Below are 20,454 nucleotides of genomic sequence, written 5' to 3' on the forward strand. Positions count from 1 at the left end.
CACCATGGCAATATTTGATTTTATTAATAATGATATGCCTATTTGTGATTGTTTGAGCTTAGATATGTTCTGAAACCATGCTCCAAGCAGAATCCTCTCTCACACAACCATTTTACACATGATCAGATTACATATGTGCTCATTTATGTATGTTTGACACCTTTTATTGTTGTTTATTTACAACTTCCATAAGATTGTACTAGGTTTGTTTTTGTTTTTGTTTTTTTTTTGCTAGATGAGGTGAGGAACAAACAGATGGGATCATCCTCTCCAGTAATGCAGGTGTGCTCCTCTGCTAGGTCAGAGTGATAAAATGAAATCACAGATACAAACCTTTGAAATGCAGCTCCTCTGTTAGGATAGACAACAGTTTGCAAGCCGAGTCAGGCGTCGTAAGGACTGATGTGTCCTGTTATGCTGCCCCTTCAGGAACACAAGACTCACTGCAGCTGTCATTTTAAATAGCAGACTTATTACAGACAAGAAACTGTGTGCAGCAAACAAAAGCTAGGCAAAAAATGTATTAATTAATTTTCAGACTGTACCAATGTCCAAGTTTTGTGATATTTTTCTGTCCTTGTGTCCTTCCTTACTAATTCAAATTCTTCTGTTTCACATTTCTTGTGCCATTCATTTCATCCCCCGCCTCTTCTTTATGTTCCTAACTTTTTTCTTTCTGAATTTTTATTTTTCTTCATTTCTGTTTTTTTTTTTTTTTTTTTTTTTGCCACTCCTTCTTTCTCTCATCGTGTCAACTCTTCCTCGATGACCGCCTGGTTGTCAGCAGAGTTCAGCTGGCTTATTTAGGGCATCAGACTTTTTCTAATGCAAAAAAGACCAATCGCATTCAGTGAGATGTAGCTGAATCAATCCCATTTTGCTTACCCTTTATGACAAAAAATATCTGGTATGAGTGGAAAAGTGGAAAAATTGCATATATGTTGTTTGCCAGCTAAGAAAAAACAAACAAACATCAGATTAAAGAAGAGATTTGTTGCAAAAAACAATAAAGGGTTTGATTATAAACTGTGTGAAGCCTGAAAATTAATTATGTTTTACACCTGCAGCCAACAATAGAGACAGAAGCTGATTAGTTCCTAGATTGTACCAATTGCTTTATTTGTATATTTTAAAAACATATCTGTGAAACAGCTAAATACAATATATTTTTAATTTATTTTTTATTTATTTAGCTCTTAAATATCCCAATAAACATAATGTGTTCAACAATAAACGCTCGGGTAAATGTTAAGTCGCCCTAGAAACAAATTTCCCCAACATAGTCCTTACATTAGTAAGCCAATAGTCTGTTAACATCTCAAACTACTAACTATATTCAATTTCAGTTCTAATGACTCAGAAAAGGCAAATGAACATCACATTAAAACTTTGGTGGTGTCAAATTCTTCGTGTTGCGTCTGCTTGTGATGAATTGACTAAAATCACTATAATGATTAATTAAAATGAACATGAGAAAAGATCTGAAAGCAGCGGCTTTGCTAGTGGTTCTGTTCGCTCAAACAGAGGCATGGCAGACTGCCTTGGACACATTTTGCGTGCGGGCCTTTGTGGAACTCGATAAGCGAGCTTTGGTTGACTTACTGAGCAGCCTCGTATTGGCTGCCGCCTCGGACCAGGAGTCCTATCTTTAATAGCTTTCTCTTCCCCTTCCTATCTGGACTCGTGTTGACTGTGCCCTACATAACTCCATCCAATCAAGGCTTCTGTTGACTGTGTACCACACGTGGCCAGGTACACAAAGTCAAGGCAGAAACTCTGATAAAGGTCTGTTTGCCTGATGCTCTTTCTGCTAGAACTTGTTGGTGTTCCTGTTGGACCGAGGAAAAAAAAAAAGAGAGAAAAAGTCCTCGTTTCCAGATTATGTTCGCTGATCGAATTCTCTTTCCCCATCGTGGACCTCCTACCTTGCGCAACGGCTCCTGATTGCAGCATGCCCGCTGAGCTGAAATTGATTTATTGCTAGGTTTCACCACCCTGATACCCCCTCTGGCATTTGTTTGGTACATGCCAAGTTAAAGTTGATCCATATCTAAACCAGCCAATACCCCCAACCTCTGTGCTCTTGTGATCTCATTGTCCACATTGATCTGTCTTTCGGTGTACAAAAGGGAACACTGTGAGGACTGTCTAATTGCACACATCCCTGTTCCTGGATGGGAGACATGGAGACGTGAAAACATTGCGTTTCTTGGAGTTATCATACAGAGTTGAAATCTAAAAAAAAAGAACAAACAAGAACATTTATCTTCAGGAGCCTTTTTTTTTTCTCCTTAGCCTGGCCTTAAATCCTTTCAAACACAACAGTATATCTGCCTTTGAGATCTCTGTGAAGATCTTTTTTTCTTTTTGTGGATTGTGTTTCCAAGAGACGGTCCGGGGATTTCTTGCAGGAAAGAAACAACGTTCTGTGAAAGGGATGAAATGGAAAGTTTAAAAGTATAATAAGAGAAAGTTATAGCCACACTGGAAGAAAGGATGATGCCAAATGCAGGGAGGCAAGGAAAGAGTCATCCTTTCTTTTTCCACCTGGCCAGATGAAGGAATTAATTCCTCTAATCTTTGGAAATTCCTAAAACTGCCAATGAAAAGGAGACAAATAATGGTTGTTTGTTGTGTTTTTTTTCTGGAAACAGACTTTGGTCCACTTATATCATTGGTCTTTCACTATTTCTATAATTAGAAAGGCACATTTGTAGAGTCTCACTGCTGAAATATGAGCTTTTTTTTTTTTCTTTTTTTTTCTTTAAATCTCCAACCTGAAGCTCTTGTTTTATTTGAAAGCCAAACTGATTGCAAAGAGCCTCACTCGTTAGCAGTATAATCATTCTGGGCTGTTCGTCTAAAGCCCAAAGAAAAACTTTTTAAAGATTTGGAGCTTTTATGGTTTGACACAACCTAATCCTTATGAGCTCTTTGTGTCAGTCTTGAAAAGAACCTTCCACATAACTCATACTATTTCTCATACTGTAAGGATGAAAAAAATTGAGCAATGGATTTGAGAGACATGTAGGTTCAGGTGAAAAAAATAAAAATTCAACATACCTACTTGCTGTGAAACAAAATCCTAATTATTTAAGAAAATGCAACTGGAATTCTTTTCTTCTTAATGAAGACAACTCAAAAAGCTTCTTTACTTCTTGCTGATCTTGGTTAAAAGTAAAAGGCATTAAGTTATTTTCAGAGCAATTGCTCTAATAGGGCCATTAAGGTCACTAATGAGGCATTTAGGACACATTGCTTCCATTATCGGTTACTTGACTAGGTTTCTTCATACCATGTCTAGTGATGAAGAAACCTTTGGGGGGTTTATTTTTCTGCATCATAGTAAGTCCAAACATATATACCTACACAAAAGAAAAAGGTTATGTGAAGAAAATTAGCTTTAGAATGGAATAATCTAAAATAGAGAACTTTTTCAAGGTAAAGCAGGGCTACAGAATGGAAATTTGACAACATTTCAATAAAGTTTTTTTTATTAATTTTCATTCTTTTGTTGTTAGTGAGTCTAATTAACATTTAATCATTTATTTTAGAATCAAATTTGACTTTTAGATTTCAACACAACCATTGAATTGCTTTTTATTATTATTTGCTGATACTAAAATGTATTTTGAGCACAGATAAAGAGAGTCCAAATGCCACCAATAGTATCTGTTAGACTACAGATTGAAAACCTTGGATTTAGACCCATGTGTAGCATATATCCATCATCATTTTTACATATGGCTGCAAAACAAAAATTTAAAGAATTATTTAACCAAAATGCCCAACCTGAGAACATTGTAAAGGAAAACTCAACCAAGGTTATAAAGTAATAACAAAAGGGAAGCATTTAAATGCAGAAATAAAATCGAAAGATCAGCAGTCTCTTGTGTTTCAGATTGTTGGGAATTTTCAGGCTTGTTTGTTTTGCACTGTGACCGTTCAGATTCAAAAGGCCTCAATGTTAAGGAAGGAGATGAAATTGGGTCCCGGGTGTCTGACTGACAGCTACGTTGATACGTCATTGTTGCTCTGTCAAAATAAAAATATTTACTAAAAAATCTGTTGTTACAAACTGACCTTAAGGAAACGATCTTTGACTGCTGCATTTCTCTAAGTGATGAATACAAACTTTTTTATATATAAAAATTCAGAATGAGATGCCCTTCTATCCTTATGTCTGCCCTGCATCCATCCATCACCTCCAGCCTTTCTTTTACATTTTTTTTTCCTCGAGGCTAATTGTGATTGGCTGATTAAAATAATTACTGAGATAACAGAAACCAATCAACTACGGATGTCGGTGTCGTGTAGATATGTTCTCTGAAAATGTGTGTTACTTCCCCTCAAATACTGAGCTCTAAAATTAACTAGTACACAAATAAAAGCCGTTTCATATTTGAATGTGCAAATATCCAACAAGCAAAAATGAAAAGTAGCAAAAATTAAGATAAACTGCAATCTTCTTAATGGAATTTTTAGTCAAATTCAGAATGTGGTGCAAAAATTTGATCTTTTATAATTTTTTTAAGTAATAATCAGCTGTCAGCTGCACCAAACTGTCTCTTTTTCTCCTTTTCTCTGAGTTTGTTCTTCCTCCTGAAGCATATTTAAAAATGTTTCTTTTTTTTTTACATTTAGTTCAGAGTTATTATACCACTTTTCTTCTCGCTGCTTCTTCCTGTTTTTCCAACACATTTGGTGGACCAGGGAGGTCCAGGACGCCCAGATGTTTGCTGAACTGGAAGCCTTTGTTGGCAGCGTCTACGAGCCTATCACAAAGGAAAACAAACATGAAGCATAAAAATAAGCATGCAGTTTAACTTTTAGATCCTCTCCCTGCTTGTTTTCTGCAGCCTGCCTCATTCAACATAATCTCTGTCAGTTTTTTTTCCCACAGGACACTACAGCAAGAGTTATCATTTTTTCCACCTAAAATCATATTATCTAGGTTAGATTTTAGTTTGTTGGCCAAACTTCTTTTTAAAATCAACAGTATTTAGTCTATAGTGCCTTGAAAAGGCATTCATATCCATTGTTTCTCATGTTGACATTTGCTACCTGAAATTCTGGTCTCTACTGAAGAGTGGCTTGAAGGAAGTGACTATTAAAAGAAGTTTGTTACTAGGTGCAAGAGAAAATATATGAAAGAGCCTCTTCTGGTAAGATGAGACCACAATTGACCTTTCTGGCCAACATTGAAAATGATATGAACAAAAGCTGTGCATGTCACCACAAATACACCAATCCCTCTGCTGAGACAGGGTGCAGAAAGTATCATGCTGTGGGGACATCTTCTTTGTTTCTGATTGCGAACTGGTTATTGTGTTGGTGAACAATGGTAATAAGCTAATTTTATCTGTGTGAACTGAATTTATGATCTCTTCTACAGTGAACTTGCACAACCCTGTTCTTGAAACCATAAGGCCAAACTGAAGTCCAGCATCAGAACAATAGACCACAAACGATATGTTCCTAAATATACTCCGTTAGTCTACTCTTGATAGTTTTTCTCTTTTTCACAAACCCACATTAAGCTCCAAAGTCCTGTGAAAGGTGCTTGGTGGCAGCGATCTCCTCTCTCAGTGATTACGCTATATTCTGAACTCATCTTTCATTTATTTTTGCGCTGGCCCACTTTTTTTTTTCTTTTTTTTTTTTTTAGTACTATAAAAAATGCAATGACAGAGCTCATTGGCTGGAGGGTTAGAGCAAACTGCAGAAGCAGAAAGACAGCGGAAAGAAGGAGGAATATTGTAAGAGGCAGAATCCATTTGGAGCACTTAGTCAGCCAAGAGTCCCCAACAACAAAATTGAAAAAGGGAAAATGACCAGCAGGCAGTGGCCACTGTGCCAACCCAAGCTCCCAGTGAAATGATGACAAAAAAAAATTGAAGAAAAGTGTATGAAATATCAGCGTTCATGTATCTGTGCACACCTGTTTACTGTAGCCTGCTGTGAAGCCGACTCCGTTCACTCCTTAAACATAATCCAGTTTTGTCACCGTCTCCTTTTAATCAGTTGTTCTACATAAAGAGGTAAATCAAAATTTGTCAAAGCATTTTTTTTTCAATGACAGCGCTTTTGAGGTTTGAAGACATATATTACAGTGCAACATGGAAAGACTGGAGCCACTGCGTCAGCCTCATCACTTCTTTTTGAGAAATACTTTTTTATTATCAACTCTATTAGGCAAGTCTAAATATCTAAGACTAGAACTCTAACTCTCAGAAATCAGTTCTAATCTAAAAATGCACAGCAAATACATCTTTTTTTTTTAAGAGCCAGAAAACGACTTGGTGAGCAGCAATACAACTGTGGCACAAAGCTTACGTCTTGTCTATATTCTTAGGATTTCTTTTTATTGTGTTTTCTCATTTTCCACCATATTTCTCTCAAAATATCATCATAATTTTTAATGGAACGATAAGAAAAAGGCAGAAAGACATTTTGTTTTTATCCACAACTAGCACCCTGTTTTTGATTAATAGAACCAGACGTTTCTGATGTAATACACAGTGCAAATAAAGAAGCTGGTGGACTTAATGGCGAAACAGATTTTTCTCAACCACTGACAAGGAAAATAAATCTGCACAAATCCTGTGCACTCTTTTAAGATGGATAACGACAAGCATCTTTTACAGCTGACTCCTCATCTGCTGTGTGTTTGGGCAAAAGAAAACTACTTTGTTTTCAGCCAACAGAGCTAATCCTGCTCACGGTAAAATAGGAGGCTGGTAAGCATAACTCTGCTCTTTTTAGCTGCAGCTCTCAGCTTATCAGGCTGGATAAAGGCCAGCAACAGCACATTATGGCTCAAAAGGTCCAAAGAGCAAGCTGCACACAGCTGCAAGCATATCCTCACTGTAAGCCTGCACTCAGATGCGGAGACAGACAGAGAGACCCAGACAATCACCAGACCCTGGCATTAGGGTTGCCACCCGTCCCTTAAAATACAGAATCCTCCCATATTGAACCGATACAGGATGTGAGTTGTTCCGTATTTATATAAATGTCCGATAGACTCGCCTATCACACATATATCAAGACTAATTGTAACAATAATAACCAAAATAGGTCAGCTAAATTATCGTGGTGTGAGCTCAAGGACCCCCAGAACGCTACGGACCGATGTTCTTTTAGTTGCCTAGAGACGGACTCTACGCAGCCGTGGTGAGCTGCTATCTACCGCGTCTTTTTAAAACATCCTCAACCCGATTCTCCACCATCCTTAGAACCAAAACCTCTCGTAAAGATACGGACATAAGAGGGAAGACTCAAATTCCAGGCTGAATAATGTTAGTGAAGATGAATACAGGCAATTAAAACAAATGTGCAGTGCTTTAAATGCACTGCACTGAGACATTTTCGTAAATTAACGTTGTTACCGGAGTTGCCATTGCTATACTACATGACTAAGGTGTGGCTAGCAATTTCTGAATAATCGGGCCATCCAGATAATTCCTTACATTTATGTCAATTCTGTGACGTCAACAATGAGTGTTGACGTCACAGAATTACAGAGTTTAATCCAATAGAAGACAACTTATGCAAATTACAACAGAAATTGCTGAACAACAGAGACATACATTCATTTACCTGAGACAAATGGAAAAGAAGAAGGAAGAAAGAAAGGAAAACAAAGACGTCTTTGGAGAATTGCAAGAGCAAATCTGATTTGTTACTCCTGTGTAGAAAGTTTTATAGTAAATGCGCATTCTTGTCTTTAATTTATTCAAATAAGGCTTGCTCATCCAACCAGAAACTGTCTCTGACCCTTCTTAAACTTCCTGCAAGTCATGGTCTAAGGCCATCTGTGCCATTTTGTTTAAATGAAGTGAGAGCAGAGACTCTCCTGAACTCCTGCTGTTTTATGGTTTTTCACAAATGAGTGTGAAAAGCTGGAACTTCTCCTGATTGTTTCCCACACAGATAAAGGACAGTTCAAAAGATCTTAGTAAACCATCTGCTGTAACTTCCGGTGAAATAAAGGTGAATAGGCCAGAATAAGTTATTAATTTTAAAACTATAATTAGGCTATTTCTGTGAAGACATGTTAAGTTTTAAAACTCTCCATCCATTTTCTTTACACCCTTGTCCTTTAGTGGGGTTGGGAGGGGTGCAGGTGTGTAATCACCCTGGGCAGGTCGCCAGTCTGTCGTAGGGCAACACAGAGACACACAGGACAAACAACCATGCACACACACACTCGCACCTAGGGGCAATATTGGAGAGGCCAATTAACTGGAGAAAACCCACACATGCACAGGGAGAACATGCAAACTGCAGAAACGTGCAGAAAGACAAGGGCTGGGAATTGAACCCAGAACCTTCTTGCTGCATGGCAACAGCTCTACCAACTGCGCCACTGTGCAGCCCAAGTTTTAAAACTAGCATATTTAAATTTATTTTCTTAACAGTGCCAATGCATTGTTTTTAATAACAGGTAATTCGATCTAAAAAAAAAAACATTTCACAAATTACACAATGCTTTATTGTCCTTAAAGCTCTTTAAAGTCATTGAAATGTCAAAAAAAATCACTCTTTGTGTAATCCAATATCAATTATTTAGTAATCATCTTCTGTATTTCTTTCACTCTGTAGACATTTAGTGATACACCATAGCTTTCTACAGGTTCCAACACAACATTCTACTAAAACGCCTGAGCTTTTCTTCTCTTTTCCAGTTGGTATATGTTGTTGGTTTTAGTATGTTGTACCACTGAGCCCACATTTGAAAACTGACTACTGAGATATAAAATTAATATATTTTAAATCTCAAATTACAGCAAAAATAGCCCTGATCAAGATTCCTCGACCACCGTACTTGACAAGATTGTGTGTAATATTCTCTACATATATGCTATTATGCAAATCTTGCTGCTATTGGTTTTGATCAAATGCCAGACTATTTGGTTGCTTTAATAAACGATTTCTATTTGGAACAATAGCAGTTTTATAAAAAAAAAAGAAAACTGCAATCTATCCAGAAGAGTTAATAAAATTTGTTGTTCAGAAAATGAAATTCAAAATAGATCAACATCAATAAGAAAATACGTATTGAACCAATGATGTCAACCCTTAACATGAATGGTTTAATAAACTGGATTTTACGGAAGCGCATTGCTATCATGCAGGAAAAAAAAAAAAATTCGATCGCTATCTCGTTATAACGAGNTTTTACTTTTTTTCTCTCTGTTATTTGATATTTATGGTAGTTTTTTTGCCTGTGTCTCACGGAGTTTACCTTAACTTATTTTATAATGTTCTGTTGTAAACTTTATGCTCTCTCTTCCTTTCAGATGATCATGGATTATGTAGAGCCCATTCTGTCTATTACTTCACAGATCTACACTCTAGTTGAGAAAGTTAAGGCCAATAAAAAGCGCTGCTGTCGTGTTCTGGAGCGAGTAAAAGCCTTGGAGGACTTGGTGAAGTCAATCAAACAGAGGAATGAAGTCAATCCCTCTGCTGAGGTGGAGACTTCCCTGAAGGGACTCTCCATCACTCTCAAATCAGCTCAGGAGCTCATTGAGAAATATACTTTGTCAAACTTGGTTAAGCGCATCCTGAAGTCCAGCAGTCATGGAGATGAATTCAACAGTGTGAATGAACGGCTCAATGATGCCTTCCAAAGCCTAGCGTTAGCTCTGCAGCTAGAACATGGAAATCAGTTGTTCAGGGTTTTTGAGCAGATCTCCAGGCAGAAGGAAGATGAAGCTGACAGCAGGGAAGATGATGCAGAATTAAAAAGAAGTAAGAAAAACTGACTTATATTTCACTTCATAGATTAAATTATACATTTTAGTTAAATGGAACTGCAGATGTTTACAGTAGTTATCTGAAAAACAAATCCGATTCATGTTTGACAAATCACATAAAATTAGTGTAGGCCACAACGGAATAAAATGGCTGCCTTTTTAAAAAAGATCATATCTGCATTAACATTCCATTATAGATTGTTTCTTAAAAGCACAGTTTTGATGGTTGTCAGCAACTAGTCCTAATCAAAACACATCTGTGTTTTTGTTCCTCAGTGCTCATGGAATATGGGGAATATGTGGAAACCATGCAAAGGGACCTTGAAGACATTAAATCCAATGTAGTAAAAATCGTGGAGATGCGTGAGTATACAGTAACTTCACTCTGTTGAAACTCCAGACACTCTGTAGTTTTCTCTTTTGTTACTGTTTTCCATTTTGGTGTTTGAATTTTTATTTTTTTTTTTACAAATCTCAGCTATAAAATGACTTATTGCAATTCCAGTGGTTTCGTATTTTGTCACTTGATTTTTGTTATTGTTATTATTATTATTTTTGATACCTTATTTTGCTAAAAATATTCACTAACCCATTCAGCTGGAGTGCAGTATTGGAATATGGTCATATGCACACTCCGTCGTCATCAGGAATATTACAACAACGAAGGCAGCAGTTCAGTCATACAGTGGAAGGTGACATGAAAGGCAACACATTAGATTCAGTTGTGGAAATAGTGGCACCACTTAACTGTAAAGCAGAGGATATAAGTTCTGAGGATATTTATAAAATAATATCTAACAATATAAAACAGTAAATTAACAGTCAACCACACCAGTTTTTAGATTTATATAAAAACATTTATATGTATCCATAAAAAAAAAACATTTATGTCGTAGTGCTGTCACTTGATTAAAAATTTAAACAGCTTAATTTATCTGTAGTGCTATGATTAATCATGATTAATCACAATGCCTAACCTTCTATGTTTGAAATATAAATATGTACTCAGTTGAGCTTCTTGCAGTAACAGTGTGCCGTGCAAGCTCCAGTAACAGTCTCCCAGTACTCACCAGCAACCAGGGAAACTTACTCTATAACACATACATATAGTAGCAAACTTGTTCTGGAGACAATTGACAGATGAGATATATTTTATTTTTTTAGTTCTTGTGTGGCCCATCCTTCACTAACTCAAACCTTTAGTCAGATCAAGTCAGATTTTTTGCAGTTATTTGTAAAACCTTCCACTGACATTTCATTTGTTAGAACTTTATTAAGCTATAATGTTTGTTAACCATTTTTAAATCAATGGCATGTCGATACTGGAGTAGTGATGTCCAAGTTGAGTAAAGTCATAGCTTTTTTTGGCAAATTTGAAAATAGTATTTGCCTTTTATTTTCACAGTGAATAAACCCAGGATCATAAGTATGGACATCCGAATGATTAAACCAGATGAACTGAAGAATGTTGAAGAAAAGTCCTTCATGACAACACCAACCTCTGAGGTCTACAAAGGAGAATTTGGTGGTTTCACAGTGGCCATCAAGAAATACACAGGAGCCAAACCAGGGTCTGTGGCCTATTTAAAGTCATTTGTGAACTTTGTTTCAGAAATTGAATAGCAAATTGAGAAGCACAGTCTATATGTTTGTGATCTAACTTGGTATAATCCAAAATAATCTAATAAAAAAAATTTATTTCCAGCTGCCCTGGAAACAATATATCCAGATTGATATCAATTATTAGAGAACTTCTTTATCAAAAAAGTACTTGTCTGTTTCATTGTAAGAACGTTTACATGACGTCCAAGTGTTTCTGTAAAACACAGATGCACAAGTTCAGTGCTGCTCATAGTTTCTGCAGAGCTGTAGATCAGCACTCTAACCAATGGGACAGATGTGTCACTGGGCTGAGCGCAACCATTTTATGATCTATTTAAATTCATGTCTGCTCTAGATATGTTTTTGAATAAGACTATCAAACGTAGCCTAATTCTCAGAAATACAGCTCTTTGTACCATACTGTTACCATAAACACCGTCTCTACCTGCAGGATGGTAAAGTCTGTCTTCAATAAGGAAGTTGAGACCATGAAACGCTTTGAGTCACCCAACATCCTGCGAATGTTCGGCATCTGCATCCGAGAAGAGAACAGTGAGTAGTGATGCACACAATGCTCAAGATAGTTCAGTGTTTCTCAACCTTTTTTGGGCCAGCGCCCCCCCTAGCCTTTATCCAGGTCCCTCACCTCCCCCCACCAAAGAATTTGTAGGCTACTTTGCACTGATTATTATTTTATTATTAATATTACTTTCACTATTGTAGATGTTTTGATTTTTATGCTTGTTTCTGTATTTGTCATCAAAATAATTTCCCAGAGAACAAAAAAGCCATGGGAATAGAAATTATTTTCACAGGTCTCTACGAAAAATGCAATGAACATTCAACTTAAAATCGGTAGGCCTAACAGCAGCCAATCAGAGTGGAAAAAATATTCTTGTTCTGTGCCATTTTCTATTTGTTAAATATTACACAAAATGACCAGCTTGAGAACCGGTAAGATAGTTCAAATAGCAAAGAGTTATGTCACGCTTAATTCTGCAGCTTCAAACCCTGAGTTCCTCGTCATCATGGAGTATTGTGAAAAAGGAAGCCTTCGAGATGTTCTGAACTCCAAACATGAACTGTTATGGACCAGGAAAGCATCCATGTGTTTGGATGCAGCACAGGGACTTTACCGGTAAGTTGGCTAAAGTTCACTGTCTGCAAAACTCACATTTAAAGATTAAAAGAGGAATTAGAAAATGTGTTTGTGAATATTAGCTTAAGAGAACTAAAACCAAAGTAGTTGAAACATTTTGGAAAACTTTCTGAGATGGAAGTAATTCTTTTTGACATTTTTGTTTTTGTTTCCACATTTTTGTTTTCTTCCGAAAATGATCAACAGAATATCTGCTCGAGGCCTCTGACCTGCCTTCAGTAATAGAGGCAGAGATCGGAGATTTCAGACAGGAACGTTTTGTTCTGTGTTCCAGTTTGTCCAACAGCTCTGTGTTTGCAGCCTGTTAGAGAAGTTCTTAATGTTCCCAATGGTCCATTGCATCACTGTCTTCTTTAAACTCTGAGTTATTCATATTGCGGCAGATTCCTCCCAATGTCAATACAAAGCACTTTCCCAAAAGGTAAAATTAATCTCAAGTTGTATAGAACTTAATTTTCCCAAATTCAGAACTCGTAACCCCTATGGAAGCCCATTTCCGCCATGAAAGAAAAACTAAAAGACCAACAGGAAGTCATAATTTCAACTTCCAAAGACATAAATTGTGAGATTCAAAGTCATAATTTCGACATTCAAAGTCATAATTATGAGATTCGAAATTATGACTTTGAAAGTTGAAATTATGATTTTGAATTTCATAATTATGACTTTGAAAGTCGAAATTATGGCTTCCTGTTGGTCTTTTATTTTTCTTTCATGGCGGAAATGGGCTTCCATACTTAAATTCAGATCAAGAAATATTCCGGGCATATTGAGAGTTGAAACAAAACAGGGCAGCATTAGGTGGATTGCAACATGTTTCACCAGCTGTAGTAAAAAGTTAAAGTTTGGGAGCTGAAGTACCATGGGGAGCTGATGTAGAGATGTTTGTGTCTCCACCTACTTCCTCCAAATACATGTCACCACATGCTAGCTTTAGTAACTTAAAGCTAGCAAATCGAGATGAGCAGTATTATATGCTTGTTTGACTAAGCTAAGGATGGTTTTATATATACATAAATGAATAAAATAATGTGTAATAATGTATTTTAGACTCCATCTAACTGAGGAAATAAGTAAGCTTCACATGAGCATCACTAGCAGTAAGTTCCTCGTGGATGAGAACTACAGAGTGAAGGTAAAAAAGTCAAAACACACTGGAATGAGATGCTGGTAACTATTCATTGCTTCTTATACTCTTTCTGTTTTCAGCTGGGAGGGCTAGAACTAGCCAAAACAGAGACATCACTGAAAAGAACTACTAAGGGTAAAGAGGATAAGACCATCAGCTTGCTGTGCTACTCCTCTCCCCAGCAGCTCAGCAACATCAACCATGCATACACCAAAGAGTGTGAGATCTACAGGTTGGTATCACCAGGGGCCACCATCCAGTCAGCGTTTGCTTTTACAGGATGTTTTTTTGAGAAATCTCTTTTGATTTGCAGTGTTTTCACAATTTAGTGTTTACAGTGTTAATATTTAAAATACAAAAAATTTCATGTGCTATTTTAGCAAGACAGGATAAGTTGATTCATTCAACATGTTTGAAAGAAACAGAACAGTCAGAAAGTCAGCAGGGTTTTTAATATGGCTTTTATTCTTTGCATAGGTAAAAATTTAATATAGGTAAAAATTTAATCAAAATGATTGAATGGAAATATGTCACAAATGAAATAATAATAGAAAAATCTTGTTATCTTGTTCTTTTTCAGCTTGGGAATCGTTTTGTGGGAAATTGCCACTCGTAAAAAGCCTTTTGAAGGTGTGCATCTGGAAACCTGTCTTTGCAAATAATCTTTGATAAATCTGTTAGATTTAGATTTATTTGTATTTTCATCAACCAAGAAGTTTATTTCAGTTTTGTTCACTAGAAAAGACAGGACCATGTAAAAAGGGTTATTTTTCTTTAGAAATACATATTTTTGCTGTTTTTACTTTTAACTGTTGAAAAGTATTTATATCATCTTCAATATGTAGTAGAAAAGTCTTTACTGGAATCATGGTAATCCAGCCTTTTTTATATAATTGCTGAGAAACTTCTGGCATGTTTCCTCTGGTATTTTTAACAAATCATCTGTTCCAATCAGTCTTTGAGTATGGAAGGACAAACATTTCAGGTTCTCAATCAGATCTGAGCCATGGCTGAGTCACTCCTTGATCTTTATTAAAAAGTTTCTCTTTCTTCTTCCAGACTGCGGTGACGATGACAAAATCATTTCTAAAAAAGTGTGTGAGGAAAAATATCAGGAGCCGCTCCCTGCTGATTGTCCTGAATCCCTGGGGGAGATGATCAAGGCCTGCAGAGCTTATGAAAGCTCTTGCAGGCCATCTGCTGGAGGTATGGAGCTGTTGTTTTTGCTCAGTTCCACTCTGTAGTGGAACTGAGCAAAAACTTTTACAGCTGAACATTTAAAACCTCCGTTTTAAATGGCTTAGAGTCAGCCTTGAACGTCTCTGTCTTTGTCTCTCTCGTCCTCTGCAGTGTTGGTGGATAAACTGCGAAGTGTGCTGGTACAGTTTGAGAAACAGTGAAAGCCTTCAACACTGATATCTTCTACAATTTTATTCATGTGATGTGTGATAATGATATTCTTCTATTTCTATTTTGACTGTAATCTTGTTCTTTTTTTTATTTTTATTTTTTACTTTCCCTGTAGTTTTTAGTAGTTTTGTTAATTTTGTCTTGTAATTCTCAGTCATATTTCCTTTCTTCCACATCCCCAACATGAGCATGTCATAGTAACTACGTAACTGGTCACTTTAAATAATGTTTGGTTCTGAGGTTGACACAATACCAACACTTTCAACTCGATAATCATACAAAGAAAAACACTATGATACCACAGCAATCCTTTCTATAAGGTAGAGAGTTACATTATGATATTTCTGTATTGGCAGATCAAGACTGAAATTTGTTGCTCTTTACAGACGTTCTTTCAAATAAGGAGAAGAAAACATGATTAAAATAGAATTATTTCCACCGTGCTATTTAGGCTACAACTGAGAAGCAGAAGTTCAGCACTCATTAGAAAAAAAGTATTTAAATTGTAAGTGTTGCTTCCCTTGATTGCAAAACAATAGAAGGTTAAACTTAAAAGGTGTTTATGTCCTTTGTGGAAGTATGTACCTTGGATTCAGCTGTAATTCATTTTCTTTATCTGTAGTGTGTTCGTGTGCGCTTCCATTTTTGTGTCGCTGTACTAAATTGTCTTAGTAATGAACAAATAAAATGTTTCAAAGTGTAGACAAGGATCAGAGGGCTGCTTCACAAAACCAGGATAGTGGATTAAGTGAGGACTTTTGAGATATCTTGGCTTAAGTAATCCTTGATTCGGTTTCACAAAAGTAGTAACAAATAAGTTACCATGGCGATTTATCCTGTACAGCAAGCCTGTACAGAATTGCTGTACAGGAGAAAAGCCTTTACTGGAATCATGGTAGTCCAGCCTTTTCATTGGTAAGCTGTACTTACAGATGAATTTTAACTTAACTTAAAATAATGTTAGCAACGTAAATTAATTTTATTTTTGGCATATAATTAACAAATGCACAATTTAAATCACACAACATTTAAAACAAGTTCTTATTTACATCATAAGCATACCATTTGTGATTATCATTTTATAAGCTCAGTTACAATTTATCCTCTGTCTTTTGATTGCTGTTAAGCTGCCTTTGGAGTTAAATTGTCCCTTCAAAAGAAAAGCACTCTTTTGTTTTGACTAGACAGGTTACTAGTCCATCACAGTGAAAAGCAACTCATTCTTTCTAATGCAGATTTCAAAGACAAACAGAAGTGGAGCTGAAAAGCACGTGGAAGGAGCAAAACTCTTTCTGCTTCAGGTATCTTTCCTCTGGATGCATCTTACTGTGTATGTGCTTATTGAAGAGAAAACTGACTTTTGTCATGTTTGTATTTTGTTACTTCGTCATTAGATTTGTTCTTATTATAACCAGCTCAAATGTTTTCACCTGGTTTAGAGTCTCGGGTGGACTGAATAAATTCTCTGGACAGGAAGACCTCATTTCCTCCACAGACTTAAATGAATTATATGGCTGCAAGTTTCAACGCATCTGAATCATTTATTTTAGCAATTACATTTTCTCTAGGGATGACAATATTCTTATCCCTCAAGAAGTAGAGTCAAGGCAGCTGGATAGACATTGAATTATGAATGACTAATTATGCAGCTGGTCTTTTCGGTCACAGACAAAGATTGAGAACACGTTTAGTTATGGTTCATAAAAGGCATTCAGACATTGAGTCTTTATTTTTTATGGTAGCTGACCTTGCTGTGTGACAAGAATTTGAAGACTGGATTTGTGTTCCAGTCTTCTCCCTTGGTATTCTTTGGAGGTTTATTAGTAAAATAGCATGCTGGTAGGTTATGCTATTGCCACAATCAGTGGCGGTTTCTGATATGGGTGACACAGGCAACTGCCCGGGATGGCATCTTGTGGGGGCGTAATGAGCATTACCCCCTCCATCTGGCCCTCTGAATGTCAACAGTGCCCAGGTATGTATATCAGGAGGAAAAATCAATAAGTGAAGATATCATGGATGCTGCCCTACATGATGATCCACTAGATACCTGCTGATTTATGTAATAAAAAGCATTTATTGAATTGATTTAACCTGCCAAATTTCTTTTTAATGTTGGGTTTGTTTGTACTGTGATTTATGTTGAAAAATATATTTAATAATTATATATTTATTGATTGATATAATTTGGCAATAAATAAATAGAAACTGCATTGATTTGATTGATAACATGATATTTAAGCACACTTAGTGTTTAGTCTAGAATCTAGAGGGCCACATAAATAGCTCTAGTGGGCCAGATTTGGCCCACAGGCCTCGAGTTTGATCCACAGTGAATAGTGAACATGTGATCTACAGTGAACAGAAGCACAGGTGTAAGTGTCCATGGGTAAATTAATTAAAAAGGAAATACTGTGAATTGATATCAAACAAACTTAAGAAGGATTACATAAGCGCTGCAAATTTACCACCTATTAGGAATATACAGAATCACAGTGGTGCAAATGATGTTTTTCTAATTTGCTGCACAACATGAAAACAGGACACAATATTCCATCATTTGATTTGCATCTCATATAAATAGTTCCTCGGAAATGATTCAGTAAATTGATTTTAAATGTAAAAAAGGGACTGGCTTATGTAATCAGTCTGAAGCACCTTCAGTTCTCACCGCTCTCAGGAAACAATACTAACATGGTTTTCTCAATAATATTTGCCAGTCCCATTTTTTTATCACTGGTGTAAGACACAAACACCATTCATTATGTTATTGTGTGCTCCGCATCCTACAGTGTCATTAATGCAGCAAACAAGTTATAAAGCGTGTAGAATTTTCTCATCTGCATGTCACTGTCAAAATGAGGAACATACCAATTTAGAATTATGATGGAAAAACTGTCACATTCTATTCTATTCTATTCTATTCTATTCTATTCTATTCTACCCAACTGTCTTTTGAAATGCTGGTTATCTACAGCAGTTTCTGCAAGAGATCATAAAGTACTCTGCATTTCATCATCATTTATAATTTCTTTCTCAGTTCTTCCATAGAAGACAGATTCATAAATCTGTTTATACTAATTACAACAATTTTAGCTAATTGTTTTCAAGAGGGGCTATGCTTTTTCATTTTTATTGTTTGAATCTCATTGTTTTCTACTTTTGTGGCTAGTAAGTCTCACTTTGATTCACTAGAGTTCAAAAGACTCTGCAACTTATTCCAGACAAATAGATGTCAGTGACTGTCCCTCATCTATTCTTAAATGTCTTTAGGTTGGGATATCATGTGTTGTTTTTTGAGATGTAAGCCTACTTGATGTTGTCAGCCATGTTCTATGTATTCTGGATTTCTTGACTCCACAGGTCAGACAATAATAGTGAACAGGTCTTAGTGTAGGAAAAAAAAAATTCGAGCGCTATCATGTTATAACGTGATACGTATCTTGTTAAAACGTGTTATGTATCTTGTTAAAACATGATAATTTTATGTCCAGGAAGTGGCGGTATTATGCTAGGCTAGTACAGTGGCTAACATGAATTGGTCAGGTTTCCTTTCATGTTTGGTCTACAACATGTAGAGATACGGATGCTGCTTTGCACTGTGGTTAAAACCATTAATAGCATGCGTACTCTGAGCAGGATCCTAAACAGAACGGGACTGCACAGAAGGAAACGTCAGTCCGGTCCTCTAGCTGTAGCGGCGTTCCTGACTGTCTGGATCGAAGCTCAAGTTGGCTTCCGATTGTAGCTTCTGATTTGGGAAATGGCTAAAGGGAGATTATAACGGAGGCTCAGACGTATTTGCTGAACATTTTCTGTTCAGATTTTTTTTAACAGTACACTTGCTGAACAACGGCAACGGCTGTTCGTAACCAAGCAACCGAAATCAACAGAAGGCTCGATAGTGGCAAAAGACAAAACTAGATCCTGTTAAGCATTCTTCAAAATAAAAGACTTCCTCTCTCCAAAATAAATCATAAATCAGCAAAAGCTGAATGGCCTCCTTTAAGCGTCCTGAGAAACAATCACCTAATGATCCTGATTCATAAATCTCTACTCGGCTTGGCTCCAGCATACTTAAACTTTCTTTTACATAGATCTGTTAATTCCCATTCTTTACGTTTTAACAATATTTTTCTTTTGCATGTTCCACTTTTCTGAACTGAAAAAGGGAAGCAAGCTTTAGTGTGATGGCTCCTACGGCCTGCAATCAGCTCCAGTCTGAAATAAAGATGTCAAAACTGGTTCCACTGGACTTATTTCGAGCGATTCTTAAAAACAGTCGAGATTCTATTAAACAGTGTCACTGTTTTTAAATTCTTTTCTACTGTTTTACACTTCTGCATATGTATTAATTAATTTTATTTTGTAACCATGTTGCTGTTGCAGACTTCTACCCAGGTCCGTCTTGAAAATAAGATAAGATGTGTATCTCAACGGGGTTTACCTGATAAAATAAAAGAAATAAAATAAAAAATAAAATAATATTTGTCAAATATTGGTCAAAGATTTTTAATATTTGTCGACAAACAAGGAGCAAAGAAGAGACACCTCTCCTTTACCATATAGGTGACTTACAATAATGTCTTCTAATGAAGACAAAGAGGGTAGATAAAGATTATTGTGTTGCTTTGATAAAATAAAACTCTGAACTTGAAGATAGTTATAGAACTATTTTGTAGGAATATCATGTTTGTTTTTAATTTCTTCAAGTTACATAAATACCTTCCCTGGAAAATGATCAGACACTTTAGCTATATCCTTAGCAGTTTAAATCCTGCTCTACATGGATGAACATTACATCAGATAGTTGTTGCATTTCTCCCAAATAATCAAGTGTTTTTTGCCAGATCATCATTGTATTTTTCAGAAATGGGTATTTTGTTTGCTTAATTAACCTTTTCCTGCCTGATGAGTACATGTACAAGTCTATAGCAATAGTGTCCCACTGGATCTCACCAGTAAATATAGATATCTCACTGGATATCTATATTTACTATCACGTTTTAACGAGATAGGTATCACGTTTTAACGAGATACGTATCACGTTTTAACAAGATACTATCACGTTTTAACGAGATACGTATCACGTTTTAACGAGATACATATCACGTTATAACGAGATACGTATCACGTTTTAACGAGATACATAACACGTTTTAACGAGATACGTATCATGTTTTAACGAGATACGTATCACGTTTTAACGAGATATTATCACGTTTTAACGAGATACTATCACGTTTTAACAAGATACGTATCACGTTATAACGTGATAGCGCTCGAAATTTTTTTTTTCCCTGCGTGATAGCAATGCGCTTCCGTACTCCGGCGCAGGAAATACGAACTTTGCTTAATCAAAACAGCAGAAGATGCCTCAGGACTGAGGG

The 20,454-nt window shown here is 36.3% G+C and overlaps 1 protein-coding gene and 1 long non-coding RNA gene across 2 annotated transcripts; one reads left to right on the forward strand and one right to left on the reverse strand.

The window, feature by feature from the left end:
* Positions 1 to 1,173: 1,173 nt before the first annotated feature.
* Positions 1,174 to 4,771, reverse strand: LOC106955775 (uncharacterized). The gene is made up of 2 exons (XR_001426648.1): positions 4,661 to 4,771; positions 1,174 to 2,426 (listed from the first exon to the last, which is right to left on the reverse strand). It is a non-coding gene; the product is annotated as an uncharacterized LOC106955775 (long non-coding RNA).
* Positions 4,772 to 9,235: 4,464 nt separating this feature from the next.
* Positions 9,236 to 15,766, forward strand: LOC106955773 (mixed lineage kinase domain-like protein). Its single transcript, XM_015046155.1, has 10 exons — positions 9,236 to 9,759; positions 10,041 to 10,127; positions 11,170 to 11,335; positions 11,818 to 11,918; positions 12,369 to 12,504; positions 13,576 to 13,660; positions 13,735 to 13,886; positions 14,235 to 14,284; positions 14,714 to 14,860; positions 15,005 to 15,766. The coding sequence occupies exons 1-10, from the start codon at positions 9,267 to 9,269 to the stop codon at positions 15,052 to 15,054; spliced, it is 1,467 nt and encodes a 488-aa protein (XP_014901641.1). The 5' UTR covers positions 9,236 to 9,266; the 3' UTR covers positions 15,055 to 15,766.
* The last annotated feature ends 4,688 nt before the right edge of the window (positions 15,767 to 20,454 follow it).

Source organism: Poecilia latipinna, unplaced genomic scaffold (assembly GCF_001443285.1).
Source record: "Poecilia latipinna isolate Pla-1442-1.1 unplaced genomic scaffold, P_latipinna-1.0 Scaffold766, whole genome shotgun sequence".
In the NCBI taxonomy this organism is placed as follows: domain Eukaryota; kingdom Metazoa; phylum Chordata; class Actinopteri; order Cyprinodontiformes; family Poeciliidae; genus Poecilia; species Poecilia latipinna.

Bases quoted from the DNA above. Each gene is read 5' to 3' on its own strand.
- LOC106955773 (XM_015046155.1), top strand. From the start codon at position 9,267: ATGTTCTGTTGTAAACTTTATGCTCTCTCTTCCTTTCAGATGATCATG. The intron at 10,128-11,169 runs GTGAGTATACAG...TTATTTTCACAG, and splicing joins AGTAAAAATCGTGGAGATGC to TGAATAAACCCAGGATCATA. The intron at 14,861-15,004 runs GTATGGAGCTGT...CGTCCTCTGCAG, and splicing joins TTGCAGGCCATCTGCTGGAG to TGTTGGTGGATAAACTGCGA.